A 25,490-nucleotide genomic window follows, 5' to 3' on the forward strand; every position below is an offset into this window, starting at 1 on the left:
TGAGACCATTATGTTAAGCAAAATTCAGAAGGTCAAAGGTCATATTTTTTCTTTCATAAGTGGCAGCTACAGAGGAAAACGGAAAGAAAGATGTGTGGGGGGTATTTCATGAAAAGCAAAGAGAAATCAGTAGAATAAAGGAAAGCGACCAGAGGGTAGGAGGAGGCGAGAGAGCTGGGAAGTGCCTGGGAGTGATATTGGTCAAACTATACTGCTAGATTGTGTGCATGTATGAATATGTAACAACAATTTCCACCATTATGTACAACTATGATACATCAATTTTAAAATGTGGGTGGGAGGAGACCAGAGAGAAAATTCTGGTTTCACCCACATACTACCACTGACCTCCAGAGGGCAGCAGAGCCAGGAAAAACAATAAACCTAGGCCCTCTGGTCTTTGCTGCAAGACTTGACTGATTTGCTGACGGACAGAAAGTGTTCTAATTGGTCTGAGACCAGACTCTGCAGCCTCACCTTCTTAGGCTCCCGGGGACTTCTTTCAACAACCAGGCTGCAATTCAAAGCTCAGGTGAAGGCATTTCCCATTCCAAGAGAAAACCAAGTGATTTGGACAAAGACCCAAGAGCTCCAAAAAGCCCTATGAACTCAAAGCCCACAATCTAGATCCAAATTGCTGAGAATGAAGCCCACATCCACCACTTCCAGGTAATTAACCTTCGACAAATTAGTTTTTACTTCCTCATCTACCAAATGGGAAGAGTAATCTAACTAATCTCATGTGGTCATTAAAATATTAAACAAGTAATAGATGTTAGAACAGTGGTTAGCACAGAAAAAAAATACGTCCTATATGCTCATTCCTGCGTCACATAACCCTAGATAATTTTTTGAAAATGGGAGATGCTGAGAGCATTGTATTTTAATAAATTAATTTGCATTTGGATTGAATTTAGATTATTACATTTCAAAATGACATCTAGCAGTACTTTGAATTGCTAATTTGAATACATTGGTGTTGGGTTAATTAGATTTTTCTCTGTGGGTATAATCGGGTGCAGAACATGTTTCCAATTTTCAGAACTTTAAATAACAAAGCCTCATTAAACATAAGATTTCTTGAAGATTCTGGATCTGCAGTGACTTGTGGCTATTACTGTATTAGAGATATGCAGATGGACTGCTTCACTTGCAGTCAAGAAACTGTATAGATCAGTGTTCACTGCAGAGGTTTTCATTGATCCATCTGCTTTGTTCTTCCTATGCTGTTGTCTACTCAGACAGTCCTAAATGATATCTGCCCACCTTGGTTGCTGGTAACCTGAGCTGGTTTTAGAACCGGGAGAATCTTTAGAGACATACTGAGGTCAGTAGGGAGGACCAAGCTGGATTGGGGTTGTAGCTCAGTGGAAGAACCCTTGCCTAATGTTAGTGAAGCCCTGAGATCTAACCACAGCATCACAAAAAAGCACCACAAGATTTCCTGCATTTCTAATCTCAACCCCATTAAGTGAGGCTTTTTGAAACTAAGTGAACTGAAACTACTTCCTGTTTTCTTGATTTATCCATGGTTTCCATAGCTATTCCTTTTAATGCTCAAGTCGTCCTCTTGCAAATCCATCATTCTTTGTCCTTGACTCTATCTTTCTCTAAGGTCTCTGCTACATGTTAGTGTACCCTTGTATAAAGTAGAAAAAGCCTCCCTAAATAGCACTTTTTCTGGTCTGGCAAATTTGGAAAGGGCACCCACTCTAGATCTGAGCCCCACTGGCCGCCTTCCCTGGACCTTTTGGTGGGATATAGGAAACCCACAACCACCACGGTAGTTTATGGTCCCCACTATTCTCTGAAGGCAGAAGTCAACCAAAGAAGGCAGTGGTTACTTGGAGAGTCTGCCTCCTGCTGGGAAAGACAGTCCATTGATATCTCCACAGCAGCCTGGAGCTAAAGAGAATCCCAAGCCCACCTTCTCCTGCTCTCCTCTATAGCAGCCATCACACATCTGGTTCTGCCATATCTGGCTGGGAGACAGAGGTTCCTTCCTTTCCCCACAAAAGAACTTCCCACAGACCTTTGAAATCTTTCATCTAAATCCCAGTGTAAGTGTGAGGTTGTGGTCTGAAACCACCAAGCAGTGACTCAGGTTTTCTGGAAGGATAATTTTTCTCAACAACTGCTGAGTTTAGTTTTGGTTAAGTCCAGTGGCTTTGCCTGTGGGATATATGAAACTCTTGACACAGTCCAACAACCCCAGCAAACTCTCAGAATCCAATTAGCAAATAAACTCCATTGTAATTTAAGGAAAAAATCACTACCCTTGCTATTTACCCCTGACACTGAAATAGTAAATGATACTGTGGGAACATTGAAGCATATCCTGAATAGACCATCAGCAAAAGGCAAGATTGCCTCTTCCAAGACTCCTCTGCCCTCTGAGATTGGAATTTGGGGAGGATGCATTCGGAAATAATTTTTTTCCAGTAACGACGACATTCAGTTTCACATAAGAAATGAAATTGAAGCATTGATCTTATTTTTCAAATAGAGGATAGCTTCAATATTAAAATTAACATATAAATTTAGCATCCATCTTATTTTCGACTTGCTTCTGCTGAGTAAATGCACATATAAAGAATGAATCACTGAAACAGTATGCAGGGAAATCAAGTTCATTTTTCAAATATGTCAGTTCAAATGCATTCAGAGCCTGTTTTCTGGGCACCCAACAAATGTTCCCAAGATGCCCCCCTTCCCACCACCTCTGGCCTGATCTACCCATAGGGCAAACTGAGGACCTTGGAAATAAAGTCCCTGAAGAGCAAGTCCTGTGATATCTGACTGCTACACTTCTCACCCTCTTCTCTAGTCCTGTTTCTTTTTAAAGTTTTAAATGTTCTTTGGCTCTTGGAGAAGCATTGATTGACTTACCAGTGGTTTAGAATTGCTGCCCCTTTTCCCTAGGACCTGTTGCCTTCCCAGTTACCCTGCTAATAATATCAACCACAGCCATTTAGTGAAAATAAATGTCTTGCTTTTCAATTTATCTATGAAACTACTCTCTTGCCCCATTATCAAGAGTGTTGCTAATTCTTAAAACCCCAGATACCACAAGTAAACTGGTATCAATCAGAATTATTGACACCAGGAGGGGAAAAAAAAAAAAAACCTTCCTTTGGGAAAAGGATAGCATATTAATGCTGTTGTCTGGTCCTTTCCCAAAAAAGTTTCCAGAAACAGGTATTGCTGATCCCAAATGGGTACCCAACCTAATAATTATTGACACTGCTGCCAAAGCCATTTGAACTGTTCTAGGGTATATGCTAACTTGTTCACCTTGCCATAGTAAAGTAGAAGGGAGTGGTGGGGGCAATTTAGAAATCTCGGCATAAGAGTTTATATTCCTCAGTTCTTTTATTTGGTATATAGTTGAAACAAAAACCGAAGGACATAGTGAAGAGAGATGTCATGCTCCAATCTCAATAAGTTTACAAATTACCTGAAAAGGATGATAAAGATGGTCTCAGGAATTGTGACTCAAGAAGCGGGGCCCAGGAATCTGCACTGGGAAGTTAGTATCTGGGTGCCTGGGGCATTCTGAGACAGAATGATTTAGAACATGACTAACCCACTCCACACTCACAGCATCATAGATGAACAAAGCATTTACACTGAGACTATGAGCTGGCAGATCCTCACCAGAGGAGAAAGAGGAACTGAATGTGAATTAACTTTCTATCAGACTGGACTGACTCCCAGGTCAAACATCAGTGGATGGATGAAAACTGGGTGGAGCACAGAGCAAACACCCAGATGTTTGGTCTAAGTGCTGGAAATTAATTGGAAATTGGGTGATTTTTTTCTGTATGCATCCAGATGTCCACTTCACGTGAAAGAGTAGCAGAGTGTCGGTGGGAAGAGGAGAACACAGTTCCCTTGAATTCTGCATGCCCTGGCAGAATAGTCTTTGAGAGCAGAGTTAGAATCTAATGGACTCAGCCATCAGGACTGCAGAGGGAGCAAAACTGGATGCTGGGGGCAAGACAGGAACTTAACAACGAATTTCTTACTTCAGACCCCTGACCAATCTTACCTAACCAAAGCAAACATTTCTTTTCTTGGGAACATTAGGTTGAAGATCAAATACACCTGCGTTAGTGCATAAATAAACTGCTCTCCAGATAATTCCATTTTGCTGGCCGTTGTAAAAAGAAGTCAGTGACACTGGTGATCTGCAGGTGAAATCACACTGGGAGGACATCTATCGGCCAAGTTTTGCTCAATTTGGGTCATTCACCCTGAAGAAGTAACATCTAGAAACAGATTTTGCAGCCGCTTAGTTACATGGGAGGTTATCATTGTTGTTTGTTAAGTAAACATGGATAAGCCATGGGGGTGAAGATGACTTTGAAAGCACATTTGCCCTAAGTAGGCCACTGCTACCACACAAAAATGTCCTGGATGTGTGTCTTTAGAATTAGGTGCAAATTATTCTCTCCACTCCTTCACTTTTCCTCTTTATGTAAACACTAAAGTAACAATAAACTGCATTTACTTTTAAACACTTTGGTATGTAACTATGTCAATTAAATACATATTAGTCTACCTAATGTAAGGAATTTTGCCTCCTCAAAGATTTCTCATTCCAGAAGTTCCCCCCTGGAAACAAAGTGAGAAAGTTCTTTTATTTTGAATAAGACCCTTTCCCCTGGGGCCTACTCTAGGCCAGGAGCTTCTGAGGCTCACACACCTGCCCTTCCCCCTCCAGCACTCAAGGGCCCTTCAAGGCTTAATCTTGCATTGGGAGCTCTCTATATCCTGACTGTGTAGAAGATTTTATTTATTTGCTTATTTGCTTTCCCTTCCACGTTCGTAACTTTATTGTCTGACCTAAGCAGTCATACCTTTCAAGCACTCTGAAGAATGGAAACAGAAAGTCGGAGAGGTGGCTGGTGTGGGCATCACTGAAAATTACTATTTGAAAATTCTCTGTAAAAAAAAGAGCTGAGTGAGAATATGCCATATCCAGCACCCCTGAGAAATGTTTTTACAATGAAAGGAAAAGTCCTTGATGGTTTGCTTCAAACTAGAATGGCATCTTCTCTAAGTGAGAACGAGGGCATCACATTTTATTATGCTGAATGCAAGGTTGTTGAACTTAATAGGAGCAATAGCTTTCATGTATTGAGAACTTTCTGTCAGGTGCTGTGCTAAGCACCTTCCTTCCCACATTTCACTGTACACTGTTGGGAATTTTTCATTTCGTCATTCTTAATGGGATTCCCTGCTTATCTTGGACTCATGAGGAATTCAGATAATAATACAGATAGTCTGTTGTCTTCAGTCAGCAGGCAGGCATTCCATAATTATTTATTGGAGAAATGAATGGATGAATGGAAGAAATGAATTAACTCTATTCTTGACCAAAGTTTTATCTTTCTGACTACAGCCCCAAAACTGCCATTCATATTTCTCAAAAAATGTTCTATTTAATTGATATCTTGGTTCCTGACCCATGCATTGGTAAAGTTTTATATCAAGTTTCTATATTCAGAGATCTTCTTTCCACAAGTAGAAATGACATAAACCAAGATCATCTCCTTAGTTTATTTTTTCTAGAGTCCTTAGCATGCTACATTAACCTGACAAAGCTTAATCTTGTGTTCATTTCACAATACATTTCATGCAGTTCACAGCTGTGATTGGTTTTACATTGACATTACACATGTTTCGATTCAGCCATGTGAAAAGAATATTCTTAATGGAGTTTGTCTCTGAAAACTGTCCAAGCTTAAATAAGCATCTGAGCAGTTCACTCTATTCTGAAGTGCAGTCTCTCTTTAAAATGCAAGGATTTTTAGTGTAAGAGTATAATGTCCCTGTTTATAGTCCATTTGCAACTGAACCACTTCCTTTAGGTTTCACATATCCTGAGGAATCCTCTTTTACAAAAAAAAAAAAAAAAGCATTCAAGTATATACTAGTTTATTTAATATTCCAGGTTGAATTTAGGAGCAAGGCTGACCTTCAGCTTTACATCCCCAAATAAATCTCCCATGGACCCAGCCTTCCCAGCACTATTCTTTGCATTAGACTCTCTTTTACAATAAACATTCAGCACTAAAGCCACAGAGCAGAGCTATTTGGCATTTTCCAGTGAAGTGCAAGAAATTAAATAAGTTATGTTTTTATTGCTAATGTATAGAATATCAAGCACAGTCACTTTGTCAAACAGAAGGAAAGGGTATACACTAGATGTGGCCTCTCCTGGGGAACCCCAGGATTGCAATGCACAGAAAGTGTCGTCTGGTCACCACACATGCGCTACCACTCTAAGATGATGTGTTGAGTATTCTGGAGTCCGAGGAGTCGGACCTCTCATCATAGTCATCCTCGGTGTAAATAGACTGCTTTGTCACAATCGAACACCCATCCTCAGGAATGGAGATCCGAGGGTCTTCCGAGGCGCGGGTGGGGAGGACAGGCGAGCTTCTGAAGACGCTGGTGGAGTTACTGGGGAAGGGACTGACATACTGGGACCTCAGCTGGTACTGCTGCTGCAGCGTCATGGTGTTCCACAGAGTGACATCGTTGGGCAAAAAGGGGCTCGACTGGTTTCTTGCCAGCGTGTTCCTCAGCATCAGGGGATACCGGGGTGGCTGGGGGAAAGGGTGCTGCAGAGGCACGGCCAAGGGGTTGGGGACAACATTACTAGAGTCTGCAGAAAACCTCAATGTGTCTGGGACTCTAAAGGCTGAGCCCACTGACCATTTGGATGAGGAGATGGGATAGGAGCTCAAGGTGTGTTCAAAGATGTGCCCATTGGACGGCAGCACGAGGCTCTCGGCTTCTGCAGAAGTTCGCTCGGCGCTGCTCACTGAAGACCGGCTGGACAGAAGGACTTCCACAGCGCTCACCAGGTCCCCGCCACAGCCTTTCAGGATCAGCTCCAGCACCGTGGGCTTCTGGTTGGGGAAGATCTTTTTCAACACTTCAAGGGGGGGGTCTGTTGGCTTTCAAGCTGAAGGGCAGAGAAACAGTCCCTGACGGGCCCTCAATCAGGAGGTGATTCTGCTCCGCATGGTACTTAGGGCTGCCAGGTCTGCTCTCTGGGTTGCCTCCATTTTTCTGGACAGCATAGCCCCCTTCGTCCACCGACACTATTTCTGGGCTCTCAGGGGTGAAGCAGCTCTTACTTTTGGTCACATCTGGGGAGCTCCTCTGGTCAGCATCTTTGTCACTGAAGACCTCAGTATTGTCTGCAGAGTTGCCATCTCCAAGTCGTTCTTCAGTCAAATCTGAAAAGCAGAGAACAGCTGGGTTAATCCTTTCCTGGTGTGCATAAAGAGGAACAGATGTGCTCAGGAGAGAGCTGTACACGGGCTTGTTGGAAGAGGAAATGCAACTCAGTGGGTTATAACATACTGCCAGTCTGCAAGAAAAAAAAAAAAAAAGACGAAGAAGAAGGAAAAGAAAAGAAATACAAACTATTGGCAAATGGGAAAAAAAAAAAACTGTAAATAAAATCTAGAAATCAGAGTGGTTTCTCAGAATGCTGGTTGTATGGGAGCTTGCCTTAACCATAGAACTGCTATGTGATCCTATAGTGGTAGAAGACCTGGCTTTGGAGCAGTAATAGCAACACACTGCGCCTCTGTGAGTCTGGCCTAGGGAGGGGAGCACCAGAGTACAACCTAGGAAACCAGGAAAAGAAGCTCTGACTGGTCCTCCAGCTCCTCTTCTGAAGATGACAGGGTCCCTTTGTAATCAAAGACATCATTAGCTGTTACACAACCCACATACCTGTAGGAAATTTTAAGGTTTTAAAATCTGTTTTCCCAGAGGCTGATTTTGTATTAAATATGTCTCCGTGTACCAGACAGTATGTTTCACCAGGTTGCCAAGTACAACAACTAGTTAATGGAATTCCCAGAGCAAAAGAAAGATACCTCTATAGGGTTGAAATCTTTTTTAAAATCCTACTCAGAGGGCCTGGCAAACTCAGTTGCCTGTAACTTGCACTAGAGGGCAAACAAAACCAGCTGTGAATTCTGAATGACTGGACAAATTGCTGGAGAGGAAAAGGAAATGGCTGGAAAGGGTCTGTGAGACTGCACCGGGAGTAACACCCATCAGCGGCACCACAGATCCACAGCTCCAGGTCCATGGGTAGCAGGAGGTAGATATGTCTGCATGAACTGTTTTGTCAGTAGCCTTCATGGAAATAACTTAAAGCTTACTTGCTTGCTTGCTTGCTTGCTTGATTTCTGCAGTGCTGGGGATTGGACCCAGGGCCTCTTGCATGGAGGCAAGCACTCTACCATTAAACCACCCCCCAGCCCCAAAAGTAGCTTTTGAATTATATTAAAAGAAGAAGCAGGAAAACTTCCCAAATAAAGGCAAGGCTTGCTATGAAACAAATCAGTTGCAAATTTGACATTTTGACTAAAGGTGTTGCCCCCAATAAAGGCCAGTCAGTGTTACAGTGCTAAGTCGGCAGAAAGAAGGTAAGAGTGGTTTGTTTTGCAGTTGTAAATTCTAATAGACCTCTATAATAAAGGGACCTATTTTTTTTTAACTACCAAGCAATATACAAACAGATTTTTATCCTTTTTTTTAAAAACATATATTTGGACTGAGGATGTGGCTCAATAGAAGAACACCAGTCTAACAAGTACAAGGCCCTTCTTGGTTTGCTACCCAGCACCACAAAAATAAAAACATACAAACAACAAAACACCATACACATGTACTAGTTGTGGCTACTCAATCCAGGGTAACTAATCTGAAGATAAAAATTCTTAATGACTCAGTTGTCAACAGTTGGTTTGCCTATGTTTTCTACTCCCCTGCCTGAATAGCCTCATTGTCGACCTCTCTGTGGGCACACCTGATCATGTGCAGATAGCCAGCTGGTGAAATTTCATCAAAGCAGCTTCCAGAAACCATCTCCTGCTATTTGTTGTTGTTTATTTTAAAAGCCTTAAACAAAGGCCCATTTATGAACATTTTTCTAATGCATTATGTGTTTTAAATATAAAGGAAAAACAAAACTTTGGTTCCTTCCATGACAATAAATATGAGTAAAACATTAAGTAAATGTGTTTTTAAAATTTTCTTACATGAGTGAAACTTTTGATCATAAGTCTGATACAAATTCATACTTATGCAAATTTAATTAAGTAGCTTCTTTTTAATGCAAAATATTAAGTATCTAAGGTGGGGCTCATTTGCAATCCACACATATGAAGTCAGCTTTGCTTCGTATAATGGTTCTGGGACACAATCTATCTTTACAAGAATTTCACATCTTCTCTCCTACAACTTCCTGGAACAGAGGACTCAACTTTCTCCTCCCAATTATATTGATGGTATATGAATTCCATCTCCTTAATTCACAAGACAAAAGCAGCAACAAAAAAAGTTTCTATTGATTCACATTCCAATCAACTAGACCCGTTTAAATTTTCCTTACTCACAACTCCATACTTATCTCTTGGTTGTTTCTCTATTATTAAATGCTTGAAAATGACTAGACAGTGATAGTACGTTAACTGAGCAATGAAATGAGAATACAATTAGATTTTGGTCCCTGTTTAATGGAGCTTGGGAAAACAGGTCAAATACTCTAGCCAGGTAAATAAAATAATGTTTAAAATATTATGTGTCTCCAAACCCTTTTCTTATTTCTTTAATTTTAGTTTACATTATTATTAATATCAAGTATTTATATTCCTCTAATATTCAATCAAGACATGACAGGAAACAGAATAAAGTGTGGAAAAATATTAGGTAGTATAAGACTCACCCCTAATATATGGAACTTATTATCTTGGGGAAATTAAGATGCAGAAGGTAAAGCAACTGCAGCCAGGCAAGACTTTCTAAGCATCCAACACGATGTACATTGTATACCAATGTTCTAGCAGCACTGTTTATAATAGTCAACAGTGGAAGCAACCCAAATGTCCATCAACAGATGAATGAATAAATAAAAGGTGACATATACATACAATGTAATATTATTCAGTACCTAAAGGGAATGAAATTCTGATATATGCTACAATATGGATAAACCTTGAAAACATTAAGCTAACTGAAATAAGTTGGACACAAAAAGAAAAATAGTATGAGTCTACTCAAATGAGATACCTACAATGGGCAAATACATAAAGACAGAAAATAGAATGGTAATTATGAGGGGTGGAAGAAGAGAGAATGGGGATTTATTATTTAATGGATGAGAAGTTTCAGTTCTAGAAATGAGTAGTGATGATAGCTGGACAACATTGTAAATACACTTAATACTATTGAATTGTATATCTAAAAGTGGCTAAAATGGAAATTTTTATTTTATGTAAATTTTATCACAATACACAAGAAAAAATACACTACACAGTAATTAGCAATATAGGAGATGATGATAATTTTTTAAGCAAAAGCAATGACTTATTGTTCTTGTGAATAAAAGTTACATTAGGACAGGTAGAAACCTCAAAACTCAGCTATTCTTTTAAAAGTGTGAACCTAAAAATAGTTTTGTGTTTAAAAAGGTAAATTTTACTCACCTTGAATGAATTTCAAACACTGACAGCATTTCAGGAAAAAAATTATTGAAGTCTCTCAACCAAATTCACTGTTCCATATCACACTTTAAGTCTCCAGAAGAAAGTGGCCCAAAGAGCAGAAGGTTAGTGAGAGAATTAGGGAATGTTATTCTGACTAATCTAGCAGATCTACATTACAAAAATGAAGTATTTTTTAAAGATGACAACAGATATATTCTCCTTAACAACTGGATACTAGATGGCAGGATTATAAACCCAAATCCACTTTAGAAGCCCCAAATTCCAATTTTGTACCTAGTTTCCTAGGTTCTGCAGATCACAAGAGCACTTTCCTGTTTGTTGTGCTAGCTTTGACCCCTGCTAGGGCATCATGCACTTTGGTTACTTCTTAAGGAGTGATGAGAGGCTGTGCTGAATCATCCACCCTTTTCCACATTTGATCAGCCCTCTCCATTTGGGTATCCAGACTACAGTTAAAAAGTGAGAAATGCTAACAGGATGTCAAAGGAATCAAATTTACAAATTTAGGGCATTCCAACCAACTGGGCTCAGCACTGTTTATGCTGTGTTTAAAGAGAAGATAGAAGATAAGGAAAGAAACAAGGACCAGGGGTCCTGCACCTTGGCAGCACATAAAGTCCTACTAAGAGGTCCAGGACCAATGGAATCCCCATTCACATCCAAGGCTGTTGTGGTTTCAAAATTGAGCAAAGAAAGACTGGCCTCTGAACTTACATCAAGACAACTCCTTATCCAACAATAATTTCGGAAAGGCAGACTATATAGTGCCTGCAAATTTGTGACACTACGATGTCTAGGACTGGTTGTATTATTGTACCTCAACTAAAAGAATTTTAAATTATTCTGTTTTAAATACAGACTTTCAGAGGTAATTATAGAGGGTGAGTTTTGAGTCATGATAAATTATAATTTATTAACAGGTGTTTCTTTACATCTCTAGGTTTTTTTTTTCCTAAATGGACTTTAAAAATTGTTCATGTTGGTTTAAAACACAAAGGCCTTTCTAGATGATGAAATGTGAAATTTCCAACTAACAAAATGAAACAGGAAATGCTCCCGAAACACTTTCCTCTCTCTATTCTTGAAACTGAGATCCCAATTCCTAGAACATAAAGAATAAGAGTATATTTCAACTGACATTTTAAACTCTAGTATATGAGTAGAGAAAGATAAAACTATGAGTCAAAAATAGGAAGAAATCAATTTATCTGATATTATAAACTAGTAATTGACAGTCATAGAATGTGCTATTTCCAATGTGAAACATCTAAATGTTAAAATTCTTACTAAACATTCAGGATTCAATTTCATATTTCATGAGACAAAAATACAGCCATAAGCTTTTCACTAACGTAATGGTTTGTTGAAAGAAGTACCTATTCAGTTAAGAAGCAAAGTTTTTCTATGGATAATCATGCTACCAACTTCAAAATGTGTATGCCATAACAGCTACGAGACCTTTTTTTAAAACTGCAAAACTTTTAACTAAGTAGAGAAAATGAACATCCATTCACTTAGAAGTTACTTCCAAATCCAAAAGTACAGTTTGCAAAATCCAACTTTCTTTGGATTTCTTCATATAAAAACACAGCTCAGTAAATACAGAAAATCTATGTATCCATTTCAAATACTTTGAGAAAGACTACCACATATGTGAAACAAACATTCTGCACAAAACACATTAAAAAAAGAAAATCTTTCTGACTTAAATGTCATGGGTTTTCTACATTCCTCCCAATTATATCTACAAAAACAAAATATATCTGACAACCAGAATGAAAACCCAAAAGCTCTGGAGTAGAGAGCAATTTCCTAGCTCAGAAATCACAAAGAACTCTTTCCCCTTTTGAAATCATGTCATGCATTTTATGTTCAAAGCTCTGTTCATTTGAGCTTTGGGGAATGCACCTCTAAGTAACAGTTCCCTGATAGATAGATTTCTAAGCATAGCATCTCAGCAATGGCAGAAGAGCACAGGCATGATGGAGGGACCTCTGCCCAGCCAGTATTCTAGCCAGGGACAAGCTTTTACACTTTCTGTTGTAGTTAGCTCACTCTAGAAGTGATAAGTCATAAAAAGCTGAATGGTTGGAAATTTGAAGTGTAACAGGGAATAAATCTCGGTCTAAAAACTTTCCTTTTCTTACTGGGGGCAGGGTTTGTGAAAGTAACAAGTCATGCTTTGCTTTTTAAAAATCATTAACACCACTGGTTTAATACTTTATAAAGGAATCAAGATGGTTCCCTGGAACCAATGTTTTGGGGCAACATTGGTATATAAAGGACTGGGTAGGCTTAAGGAAGTATAGTTGTGTCTGTGGACTTCCTATATCTTGCAAAATTTTAGTTTAGATCTCTTTCTCAACTCAGAAGGGAGCACTTTTCAAGAAATAGAGAGGAAATCACCTACAAATCTACCTATTTGTAATTTACAAAAACACAGCTGATTACTCATTTATCCTTCTATTTAACAAATACTCTTAAATCCCTTACTGTGTGCCTAAGGTACTATGCTAGGTAAGGTTATACATAGATGATCAAAACATTACCTCTAGGCCACCAAGGGACTTAAGATTTACTAACCGATCTTGCAAAATTCCAAGTTCTCTGCTCAGTTGGTCAGATTTTACCATGAAACACAGTAAGAAACCCAGAAGCCATCAGTTGGGCAGACAAGTATCTTCTTGGGTGGGAATGTTGTTGTAAACATTCACACTTAAAGACTATGGGTGCTACAGATATGTACACCGAACAAAATAATCATCAGTGGGGAAAAGTAGAACACTGATCTCAACTTGTAAAATCTCTGTGCCTAGTAATTGCAATAGAGAAATTATAGATTCTATGGACAACAGATGCCATGGGTGTTCTTTTTCATAATGTTATTGTTAGTTGGTAGTTGATTGAGTTTTTATAGCTGTTTAACTGCATAATAAATTGGGGGGAATCCTGTCTACTTATGTTTTTGTTTCCCTTCTTAGGACAGTAGTATGTGCTGCTAGGGCAAGGGAAGGACTCACTGAAGTGAAGTGGGAGTCTGGTCAAAACATGCCACAAATACAAAGTGATGGACCTGTGATGACCGAGGACCACCAGACTATCAGAGCCCATGGGACTAGACAAGGGGGTCCCAGGACTTGAGAGGTTAAAGGCTGAGGGATCAAAAGGTGGAAGAAGTGAGGAAAACAAGAGGTGAAGAAGTAAGGAAGAAAAGAGGAGGCAGTCAGGCAAATGGATTTTCACTGGGCTCCGTCTTCCTCCCTGTGAGGAAAAAGTGCAACATTTCCAGAAAGGGGCTCCAAGTCCTCCAGAGACTTTGATTTATGAAGATTTACTCCCTTTCCCTCTGTAAAGCTGTTAGCAGAAAGTGCTGACTGGCTGCAGCAAAGAATTTCTCATCAATGCTCTTTGATTGTATTTTGCAAACAAAATGCCTGTTGCTTGGTAACATTTCACTTGAGCCTGACCTTCTCCGAAAGTTATTGCTATCAGATTCGATTTACACTGTCCTCCTGTGATTACTGTAATCTTTTAAACTCGGGAGTTCATCCATCAGGGAAAAGAAAAGTTGGTTGTGTAAGTGGAGAGCACGGCTATCCGCCAGATTTATAACACTGGGAGTGCGCTGGGGGGAGGCTTCCCCGGGGGCAGTGGACTCTGGTTCCCAGACGTGGAACACCCTCGTTTTTCCTGCTCGCCCAGTCCTCAGGCCACAAGATGGACACCAACCACCCTCCGGCCCTCGAGGCAGCTGGCTCCGCAGAGCTCTGCAGCCTACGGTGGCTAAATAAAATAATGGGATGCCCGGTTACATTTGGAACTTGAGATATAAAATGAAAAATTTTTAGTAGAAGGTGTCTCAATAACATCTGGCGTTTGGGGTTTTTGTTTGTTTGTTGTTGGTGGTGGTTGTGGTTGTTGTTTTGTGGTGGTGGTGGTGGTGGTGGCGATGGGGGAGGTCGGTTAGCAAGCTCTTTGCTAAAATCTGGCAAACAAGTCAGGGCCCCAGCCTTTGGAAAGCGAGGCTAAGAAGCCCTAAGCCAGTGGGAAAAGGAGCAGCGTCCCCGAGGCCGAGCGCAGGAATGGCTAGGCGAAGCCTAGCGCCTGCTCTTTGGCGGACACTGCTCCCAGTTCCCCAGAGGCCGAGAGAGTCAGTGAGGACCCGGCCCGGCAAGGGGTGCTGGCCTCAGGGCTGCCCCGGGCGAAGCAAGGGAGCCCCGTGCGGCAGCAAGGAAGCCGCGTGACACCACAACCGCTCGCCTCTGCGAGCTCCCTGCCTGCCGTTCGTTCCAGCGAGAGGAAAGGCCCCGCGCCGCAGGGCCAGGGTCCCTGTCCAGGCCGGTGGCTCCCCCTGCCCCACCCCATCCCCACCGCCCTGCAGCAAGTGCACAGCGCTGTGCGCCCGCCTGCAAGGCCAAGGGCTAGAACTCCAAAACCACCCCTGCCTGCCATGCCGCGCAGTCCCACCCCCGGCCAGGTTTGAAAGAGGCAATGACATTCGGTTATTCCTCTTTTTACAGAGTTGATTTTTGCTTTTTAAGGCTCTCACTTCCAGACTTAGTTTTTCAATTCATATGTACAGTTCACAGACGACTTTTAATTCTTTCCCACTTCTTTCTTCCCTCCTAGCCTACAGTCACAGAGAATTTCCCTTCCCGCCCTGGATGAGTATTCCCCTAACAGCTATTATACTTTCAGGTGCTTCTTTTTGGGGAGGAAAAAAAATTTTCTTCAAAAAAGCAAAATTAAGCCGGCTCAGTGGTGCATGCCTGTAATCCCTGGCAGGAGGCAGGAGGATCACAAGTTCAAAGCCAGCCTCAGGGAGGCCCAAGCAACTTAGTGAGATCCTGTCTCAAAATAAAAATCATAAAAAGGACTGGTGATGTGGTTCAGTAGTTAAGTGCCCCTGGGGTCCAATCCCTGGTGCCAAAAACAAAAACAAAAACAAAATAACCCACCCAAAATTAAAATTAGGAAACAGGGAAGACCCAATCAAACTGGAGCTGAAAAGCCCAGAGCAAGCATAAAGATGTAAAGATGCCAGGAGCAGAGAGGGAGGTAAGAGGTAAAGTAAAATAAAGGCAGGTTCCCCAAATCGTCGCCCTGTAGTTAATCTTGTTCTCTCCTTTCAAAAGAATTAAACTGGAAAGTAGGTCCTACTTTCCTAGTTGATCCTGCTGTCCTATTTCTGACCAAATATGTTTTGACTTCTTTCTCTAAGAACATTTAAAAGATTTTTGTATACATATTTATTTTGATAGTAGACAGACCTAAGAACAATCTACAGCCACAGATGGTACCGCGGTCTGTAGCCACCCAGAACACTCTACTGGAGGAAAAGTTGGGAGTAAGGAGGAGAGCAAGAACACAGGAGTGTAACTTCAGCTTCTCACCTTGGCTGTGACCCTTAACTTCCCTCCACTCTGCAGCCCATGGTCCTGAAAGGCTGGATTGGCTGGTTGAGACTGCTGATTAAGACACACTAATAGCTGAAAGATGGCCCTGCTTCCTGTGACATTTTCATGGGGGGGAGGGGTATGAGGAAAAGCAGAGTGAATTCCATAGTATGTATAAAGACATAGTATGTATTTAGAATTTGAGGCTTAATCAAGATATCAAAATCTAGTAATTTCAAGTCAGTCATAGATAGTAATCAAGGGGAAGAAATCTACACTTGAAAAGAAAAAAAAAAGAATGTTACAACCCATAGCTAGAAGTACTAATCATTAGAATATGGAAGTTCTCCTTAGAACCACATTGAAAGGGATACTCAAACACACTGTTGAATTCCTTTAAAGAATCTGAAGCAGAATTTGTATCTTCCAGTTACAAAACTTAGCTTTGGTATTAAGGTGCTGCTCCCTAAACCTGTAGGTTTTTTTCCAGGATGCACAGCAAACATTCTCCAGGGCATGTGCTTTTCTCAAAATTTCTAGAGAGGATTAACACTCCATGTGCTGGTGGCACCTGCATTTCTACCCATGAAAAAAATTTTTCTCCACAGCTATGTACTAAAGAGGCCCTTTGCCCTACAAAATGACTAACCATGTTCTTTAACTCAAAGTTCACAAAGAAGCAGATCTGCATCTTTAACTCAAAGTTCACAAAGAAGCAGATCTGCATCATTTGCCAGCAGATATTTAGAGATTCCTGATGTGTGTTTACTGTACTTGTGGACCTACTATTCAAATACAGCTTTGCTTACTCTCTACATATTGTGAGCTACTTATAAAGGATTTTCGGATGTGATTCTAAATATCCCTGGTATGTTACATACAAATACATTAACTACCTCCAAAAAAAAAAAAAAGTAACATATAGCAACAAGCATTCGTGGTCAATTTTCTCTAACTTAAACCCCAAATAGACTTTCTCCTTTTTCCTGCATAGAATGCATCTGCCTGTGTGTTTGTAATTCCTGGTGGAAAAACAATTATCTGTTCTTTTCCCGACCCACCCCATTGGCAGGTGACTGGCTATTTAAAAAGAAGAATGGAACTATATGAAACCGACTGAAAGAAGAAAACTAAAGTTGTGCAAATCAATGTACAAGGTATGTGGTAGTCTGGAAGCCTAGCCCTTGGTGTCTGCTGGCTCAATCACTCAAAGTAATCACTCTGACCTCTCCTTGCAAATACTTGCTTTCAATTTGGAGGGCTCAGGCTATCCCTGAATACTTGTAGAAGTAAAAGAGCACTAGGTCTGGTTTGTCCAGTTGAAATCTGTTTCTTTTTTTATTCTTCCAAAGGATGTGTCCTGCTGCTTCTGCAGCTTCAACTCTGCCTTCCTTCTTGGCCTCTTTACTCCTCCTCCTTTCTGTGACTCTTTATAAACCATGGGCTTTGGTTATCTCAAAGAACAATCTGAAAAGCACAGGATGTGAAAGGAGTCCCCTCTTGGACACAAACCACAGAAACCAATGCCATATTACAGTGGGGTTTGGGGACAGGCATTTACTGTAAAATGCTACCTCTGACATGAACTCAGACACCTGCTCTAATCCTGGTGGCAACTGAGTCAGGGAAACTGGAAAAGGAAAATTAAGAAAATATATTAGCCTGTAATCACTTTTAGAGTGAGCCCAAACTCTCCTAGTTCACTTGTTCTAATCTTAGGCAAACAAGGAAAGCAAACAATCTTAAGGAACAAAAAGCAAAACCAAAAATTCCTCTTTTGCCCCCTTGTGTTCCTCTGTGGAAAATTTGCATATATGAGGAGATGAGGGAACAAGAGAGAGACAACTGGAGGGCATGACCTGAGAAATACTTATATTTTCCTTTGGACCAAATATCTGAAAAATCCAGGTGCAGTGAACTCTTCTGTCCTTAAAACACCCAGTCCTGCCCTTCACATAAGCTCCTCTCAGGCCTGGAGGGCATAACAGCAACAGGGCAGCAGAAGGGACCCTCCAGGCTACCTATCAACTCACCATTAACCCAGTGAGTGCACAATTTTCCCAGCTCCGACCAGCAGTTCAGTGCTTCTGCAAACCTCTCTCCAGAAGGCAGGGAGACTGTCTTTCCGGGTTGGGGGCAACACCTCTTCCTCCGTTCAACCTACAGAAAGGCTCTAAGACTTCTGGCTCTTAATTGCAGCATGCCTGCTTCCCTGAGGAGATGGGCTTTTTTTTTTTTTTTTTTTTTTTTTTGTACGTTTGCACCAGTGAAAGGGGAGCAATGAACACATGTCCAGAGTTCCAAGAGCCATCAAAAGAAAGTTTGGGCTACCCGAAACCAGGACAGAAGCTAGAGGTTTCTCAGGAGGAAAGAGAATGAAACTCAACTTGGAAGTGCCACGCTTAGGAGGCCCACCTCCAGGGCTTAGAGCATGACCCGCCCCCCCACACCCCCGCCAATAAAGCGTTTCGGGAAGAGCCAGACAAGAACAGCAAAGGGAAGGGGAGACAAGAAAGTCTTTGCTCCAGACCAAGGGTTTAGCAGCCTGAGGCCCATCCCGCCTATAACCTGGAAAGGGCCTGCCAGAGTGGTTTTTCTCACTATAGATCAAGTTTGTTTTTATTTCTTTAAACCAGAAGGACAGCTGAGATGGCCTGCCAAAGGGTGTTAAAGGACCTAAGCGGTTCTGCAAAAGATGACTCTGGACACCCCAGATTTTTGGTCCGCTATCAGGTTAGGAGTCTTTTTTTTTTACTATCGGGAACTTTTTTTATTATCGCTCCTAAATGGGGCTTTTTTAACCAGATCGCAGGAGGTCACTGGGCACCTAAAAAGGTTAGGGTTCCCCCAAGTTGAAGATAACGTGTCCTCGCTCCAGTTACCCTAGATCAAGCTCAGAAGCACGTCCAAGCTTTAGGCTTTGGCTTTTAAGCTGCACCTACCCACTCTAACCCTCAAAAGTTAGACCCTCCAAAACGCGAACGCGTAGCCAGGAAAAACTGACCGCACAATAATGAGTGCGTGCGCATAAGTGTAAATCTGGTCCTGTCTCGACCTCTCTATCCTTTGAATTTGACCGGTTCCCCTTTAATCTGCAGAAGGTACCTGGCGATCCCGACGCACAGTCCAGCCATTTTGCTTGCCTTTCCGGCGGGTACCCCGAATCCACCAGACTGAAGGGAAAGTAAGAACCAACCTAGTGGAGGTAGGCCTGGCCAGACCAACTTCCCAAACTTGCCTCCGGAGCAGAGCCACAGACGTTCGAAGTTTCCCACAGGCCTGGCCAAGCTCGCGCACCGCAGACGCTCTTACCTGACTTGGCGAGTTGTGCCTGCAGCGCTCCCGGCTGGGGCTCGGCTGCCCAGCGTAACGCGGCGGCCGCGGCCAAGTCAGCAGCTGGACGCGGCGGCGGCGGTGGTTGAGACTGCTGCGAGGTTGGTTGCGGCTGAGGGGTGGCAGCGGCGTCCCCAGGCGGCGGGGGCCCGGGCAGAGCGCGCAGTGAGTCGGGGATAAGGCTCTCCAAGCTCTCGTTGGCCTGCTGCCGGCGCAGCGCCACCTGCGCCGCCATGACCCGCTGCCGCTCGATGATAAGGATGCACTTCTCGCAGGTGCAGTCCTTGAAGCGGCAGTAGCGCTTGTGGCCCTTGAGCCAGGACAGTACGCCGTGATTGCGGCAGCGCGCACATTTTGGCGTGCGCTGCAGGGGCGCCCGCGGTGGCTGCGACACTGGGCCGCCCATGTACAGGTAGGGGGAGCCGTAGCCGTTCATGCCCTGGGCTCCGGGAAGAGTTGGCGGGCTGGCGGCGGGGGCAGGCCAGCGGAGGGTGGACTGCTGAGCTGGGAGGTCGGCTCAGGGAGCGGTCTCCGGGTGGCGCGGCCCCAGGCAGCCCTGGAGGCCGCGTGCGTTCTGGGGAGGTCAAAGGTACTGCAGTCGACTCTCCTTCGGTGGCGATCTCAGCTTCGGTCTACCGGCTTGAGCCCCCACCAATCCCCACGCCGGCCACGTCTCTGCCGGATGCTGCTTTGGGCACACAGCCCAGCCCGAAAGTCCTCCTAAGCCGAGGCGCTGCGGCGGCTGTAAGGAGCCGGCAAGAGCTCTGATTAAGGTCTGAGACAGCTCCTCTGCCGCTCCTTTGCTTGCTGGCCGGGCCCAGCACCTCCTCCGCCTCCCTCTCTCAACCCCTCCTTCCTCCCCATCCCCCGCCCCAACAGTCCCTCCAGGGTCCTTGTCTCCCTGCACTCCCCACCCCAACCTTCCTCGCGCTCCTCAGGTCCCTGCACTTCACCTTCGTTGCCACCTGCAGCCAGGTCACTCTCGCGGGGGCGCTCACGGTCCCCTGATCCAAGCCAGCTCCGCTACCCCTTCCCGCCGCGGGAGGGACTGCGGCGGTTCGGAACGCGGTGGTGCACATAGGGCGGGGAAGGGGAGGATCGGCGGGAGTGAGGGTGGGGGGTGCTGTAAGCGAGTGAGGTGGCCGCTCTCCTACACTTTCATCTCCTCCCTTTAGGCCTGATCTGGAGGCATTGAACCTAATGTCGCTGTTATGCCGACACTCGGTCACAAACACACAGTTCCGCGAGGACTGAGCCTGAGCGAGCGTTGCGGGTGCACCCAAGACCTCACTTGGGCCGACCCGGTTTCAAGTTTGAAGAGCGCTAACCCTGTGGCCACATGTGGGGGGAGTTAGTGGTGGCGGGGGGTGGGTGGTACTGATTGAGGAAATTTGGGGGTTATCAATTTCCTTTTGCAACATTTTTTTTTCTCTTTTTGCAAGAGAATGAGGGTTTTTTGAAAATCTGGCAGTCTGACAACTCGTATTGCGGGCTAATTTTATTTTTCTACTCATCCTTACCGTTTTTAAATAAAAAATCACTCTCTGTTTTGAAGCGCCCAGGAAGTGCTCACGTGGATATTTTACTTATGGGCTGGGTGGAAACTTTCAGAAAGCAGAACAAGGAGCCACGTTAGCGTCTCAAAAGTTACCGGGTAAAATCTTCCCATTTCCCAATAGCTATCGATTCATCAAACGGAGGTATCTCTACCCAATTCAAATCCCCAGGGACTCTGGGATTTAGTTAAGGAAAAGGGATGGAGCTACCCCGCTCCCCAACCCATAGACCCGAGTCATAAACGTCTTTAAGTGGGAGGTGGGAAAGGGACCTTGCACAAGATAGCATAAAACTTTGTTTAGAATGTTATTTGCGTGTTTCAAATCTCCTACGTGTACAATCTCTCCTAATGCAGACCACTATACACACATAGAGACGGCTAACCGCCCCCACCCCCAAACAAACAAACAAACAAAAGGCTACTGGTGGATACAGTAGGCGCCAGGCAGCATGATGACGCGAAGGGGGAAGATGGCAGTCTGTTCGCATGCTAAAACCATACACGAAGATGATCTCTGAGCGGCGTGGGGGAACCGAATACTAGATGAGAGAGTAGACGAGTACGCTGCAAAGCCAGACCCCTCCGATGCACAGAGGCCCTTGTCTGCTCCAGGAGGCCCCATCATGCTGCCCAGGAAGCAAGCAAGAAACCCGAAAACGTCTCTCTATCTTTTGCTGTGAATTCAAGTACAGCACCGCCAAGAGTTCTAAACAGTCAACCTCCGCCTAGAAAGATTCGGTGAGGGGAGGGGATTAAAAAGGGAACCCTGTTAACCGTTCCGGGTTTCAGTTTCGTACTGGAGTTGCGGGGGGCTGACCTCCTGGGGCATAGGCAGGAAGACCTTGCTCTTGAGAGCTAACTCTGGAAGCATTTCCCCCAAAGCGCATCAGACCGGGACCCCGCCGCTTGGCCCCTTCTCTTATCCCCTTAATCCCTCCTCTCCTCCCACCCTTCGCTAGGAAAACGAGCCCTAAAACACTACAAATGGAAGGAATTTTCCTAAATTCTCGGGACCAGAGGCAGAGGTCCACCAGTCGCCCAGTGAGCCTGAGGCAGGGAAGTGAGGACCTGACAGCCGCTTCACAAGACGACAGATACGCAGGGTCGCGAATGGCACCGGATCTGGGAACTTTCACATTGAAATTCCCGAGTCTCTTGGAAATTCAGGAACCAAGTATTTTTTTTTCAAAACCTAATTCCTCCCGATTTTCTTCAATGGTCAACGGAAACATATAAAGAAAATGAGAATAAAGGGTTTTTTTTGTTTTTGTTTTTGTTTTTGTTTGTTTTTTAAGGAAAGCAGCGGAACTCTGCACCAGGTTTGTGGGGACATTATCACTTCCAAGGCAAACTCCTTTCCTCCCTCCATCACCTAACCACCCAACCCCGATGCCACTCAAACAGTCTGGCATTATTTGGTCCCGGGGCCGTTTCACTCCAGTGCACATCGGGGGCTGAGATCTAAATACTCATTTGATATAGCGCAGTAATCCTTTTCTCATATTTGATGGGAATGTTTTCCATATCCCAGTATTTGACAACATCTCCCTATAGGGACAGGTTTGTATTTATGTTGGTAAAATGTCCCCTGCCTCAAAGTCTATTGTAACCCAACACCTGACAACCCCGAGTCCCATTTCTGTTTGCAGAAAGGGTTTATTCAAGCACATAATGGGATCCCAGCAGAAAGCCTTTCAGAACAAGGGGCTATGGTAAACTTCACCACATGAACTCCGTTTCCAGGGCTATTAAGCTTTTAATTGGAAAATAGCAGAGGAAATTTCAAGGTGACTATAACGTGTTAGCAGTTAGTGCAGAGAAGAAAAGCCGATGCAGGAATGAATGTAGAAAGCATATGGTCCAAATCACATTTAGGAGCAGCGGCCTGCTTCTACTAAGTCCCTGCAGCTTATGCACTTATGGGAAAAATCATCAAAGAAATTGGAAGTGGGGGGACTACAAATAAATGTAACCTCAGAATAGACCCACTCATGCTCTCCTCTGAGTCTTGTGTATGTGTTTTCAAACCACAATTAAGAGGGTAGAATTGTGACAGGTGTAAGAGTGAAAGGGTGAAAAATAACGTGCTAGTTCTTAGTACACACGATCATGTGGTGCCGTGCATATATAAAAGCCACGAATACGGGTGCTCTTATTGAGAAAAAGGGGAAGTTCTGACTCCAAATCTGGGAAGCCCTGATGGCTACTCCTCATTCCTAAGCCATGATTAATCAAAAGGACAGTTTCATATGGTCCTAGATGCATAACACATCAAGAAAATTTCTGCTTTGCTGGAGTTTTCATGAAGAGGGGAGTTAGCATTCATATTTTGTTGTCTATGTCCTGACTACAGTGGCATTGATGTGGGTAGACACTGGGGGCCAGGGCTTACAGAAACCTTTATAAAGGCTGAAAAACAGGTTCCCTCTCCCTGCACCGTAACTTAGCATAACTAGGCAGCTCTCACCCAGTCAGTGCCTCTTGGTAGCTCTTGTTGGTCAGCCTCAAATTTAAAGGTGGAGGGGGGCGGGGGCAATGTCCAGTCAGGCGATGGGGAGACCAGCAAACGATTTCTTGAGGTGGCAGTAATGTCCTTGTTCTGCCTCAACTGGTTAAGGAGACACTTGTGTGAACCCCCACGGGATCCTCAAATGACCCTAGGGCGTGGGGTGGAGGGCGACGAGGGGAGTCACATCGGTCAGGCCTGGGGGATTATCATTGGGCACCCGGAAGAAGGTCCTGGACAGTCAGGTCCCTACAACATTTTGGAAGGGAAGGAGATGGGTACTAGTGGGTACCCTGCTCCAGATGCCCAGGAGTCGAGGCCTTTTGAAGCAAAATGGTGAACAAAATTCCTGTGTGCCCGCTGGTCCTTCAGGTGCCCTTATGTCCTCCGTGTTCTAGAACCCTCGAAGCCAGCAGCAGCTCAGGCCTGAGAGCAGCGTTCCAACCCGTGCTGATTCCGCAGACCCAGTCTGGGTACTATACGGTGCCTACCCCAAACTTTTTTGGAAGAACTGGTGTCCCTCCCGCTTCGCTTCATCCGAGGAGCCCTCCGAAGCGGTGACCTTAAAACTTGTGCCTTCGAAGGGACCGAGAAAGCAACTGCTCATTCCCAGCTGACACCTCCGGGTTCTTTCGGGGCGCCGGGCTGAGCCCAGCTCCCCCGGTATCAGACGGGCACCGGGCGGGCTGAGGGCATCGACCCAAGTCCCCACGCCATTTTGGGGAGTCGCAGACTCTTTAGAGAAGAACCTTGTCTCCAGCAAGGTAAAATGAGCAGTGCTGACTTTAAGACGGTTTGAGGACAATCTTTCTCCTGCGACTTTAAAACTAAAAAGGCGGAGATAATGATTTTAGGTAACTTTAGTAACACTTGGGGACCAGGCAAGTTTCTGGCCCCAGAGCATTCGCTGGGGGAACTGGGGGCACTGAGCGCCCTTCTAAGATCCACTTTTCCAGAAATTTCTCCCTTGCCTCCCTAGCCCCCTGCTTTTCTCAATAATGCCCTGTCGCGGAGAAAGCGGCCGGACAAACGAGACTGAGAGAAAAGATATTCCCGCTTGGTTCCAGGGGTCTGGGAATAATAAAGGGGAAACCACGACCTGCGGAGACGCACAAACTGCTCCGCTATCAACACCCCGGGAGAGGGGTGGGAATTCCACGCGGGCAGGCAAACTTGAGGCAGGAGAGCTACGCGACTAGTCCCTGGCGCTGTGGGAGATGCAGGGACCGCGGGGACGCCCCATTTCCCGCTGCTGCTGGTTGAGAGCCGTGGCTCAGGAGCCTCCTGGGAGGAGCTACTTCCGGAGCGCCCGAGGCCACGCCCACCTCGGTTGGCCACGCCCACGACCCTGGTTGTACCGCCCACTCCACTGTCTGGACCGCGGCTTTAAACTGTGGAAAAGTTTAAGGTGGGGTGGGAGTGGAGGGGATAAACTTAAACAAGTGCCTGAGTAAAGGCTGAAGCGGGCTTCAGTGAGGAGCCGGGAAGGGGGTGTCTTAAGGCATGAATCGCAACTCTTTGGAGGTAGCCAAGCTTCAAAATGCTCAGGGTCAAGCGGGCAGCGGGTCTCAGGTCTTGTCGGCTTGTGGTTGGCGAGCGAAAGGGTAAGACCTTCGCATGACTTTCCTGGACTAATATCCCTGACCAACTCCAATCGGCCCGAGTCAGAGAAACCAAGGGCTGTCCCCACGCCCTTGACAGGCCTGGTTTCTTTGTAAGGTGCAGTGCCTTCCATAGAGAGCTGTTAATGCGTCTAGAAGCACGGCGTCAAGATGCAGTGCAATATAAGTACGTGGAAAACCAGTTCAGCAAAGGAAGTTTCAGTGAAGCAGAGGGGCCTTGTTTTCCCGAGGGCGATGTTGGTTTGGCCCGGCCAGGGTTGGCCTACGCTACTACCCGGGATTACGATCTTCGTTGCACACTGGCCCCAGCTGCTGGTATGACCTGGTGGCTGCAGCGAGAAGGCGAATCGCCAAGGGTGTTCTGGGCCCCGGTTCCACAGCACGGGGTCTGCAAGATTCAGGGGCCTCCGGGTAGGGGGCGCAAACCCAGCGGGCTCTTTGTCGTGGTGGGTTGCAGGCCAGAGGAACGCATCCGCTGGAACGCGGGAGGGGGTCGAAAGGCCCCAGCAACTGCGGAAGCCAGAGGCC

General features: G+C 44.6%; 1 protein-coding gene and 1 long non-coding RNA gene across 2 annotated transcripts; one reads left to right on the forward strand and one right to left on the reverse strand.

Moving 5' to 3' along the window:
- Positions 1–5,965: 5,965 nt before the first annotated feature.
- Dmrt3 (doublesex and mab-3 related transcription factor 3) lies at positions 5,966–20,088 on the reverse strand. The gene is given in 3 exon segments (XM_047525325.1): positions 5,966–6,962; positions 6,964–7,256; positions 19,256–20,088. Coding segments are annotated over 3 exon segments (1,422 nt in total). The 5' UTR covers positions 19,713–20,088; the 3' UTR covers positions 5,966–6,290.
- Positions 20,089–20,799: 711 nt separating this feature from the next.
- On the forward strand, positions 20,800–22,102 carry LOC124964702 (uncharacterized). Its single transcript, XR_007105018.1, has 3 exons — positions 20,800–20,930; positions 21,189–21,572; positions 21,794–22,102. It is a non-coding gene; the product is annotated as an uncharacterized LOC124964702 (long non-coding RNA).
- The last annotated feature ends 3,388 nt before the right edge of the window (positions 22,103–25,490 follow it).

Source organism: Sciurus carolinensis, chromosome 14, assembly GCF_902686445.1.
Source record: "Sciurus carolinensis chromosome 14, mSciCar1.2, whole genome shotgun sequence".
Taxonomy (NCBI): Eukaryota; Metazoa; Chordata; class Mammalia; order Rodentia; family Sciuridae; genus Sciurus; species Sciurus carolinensis.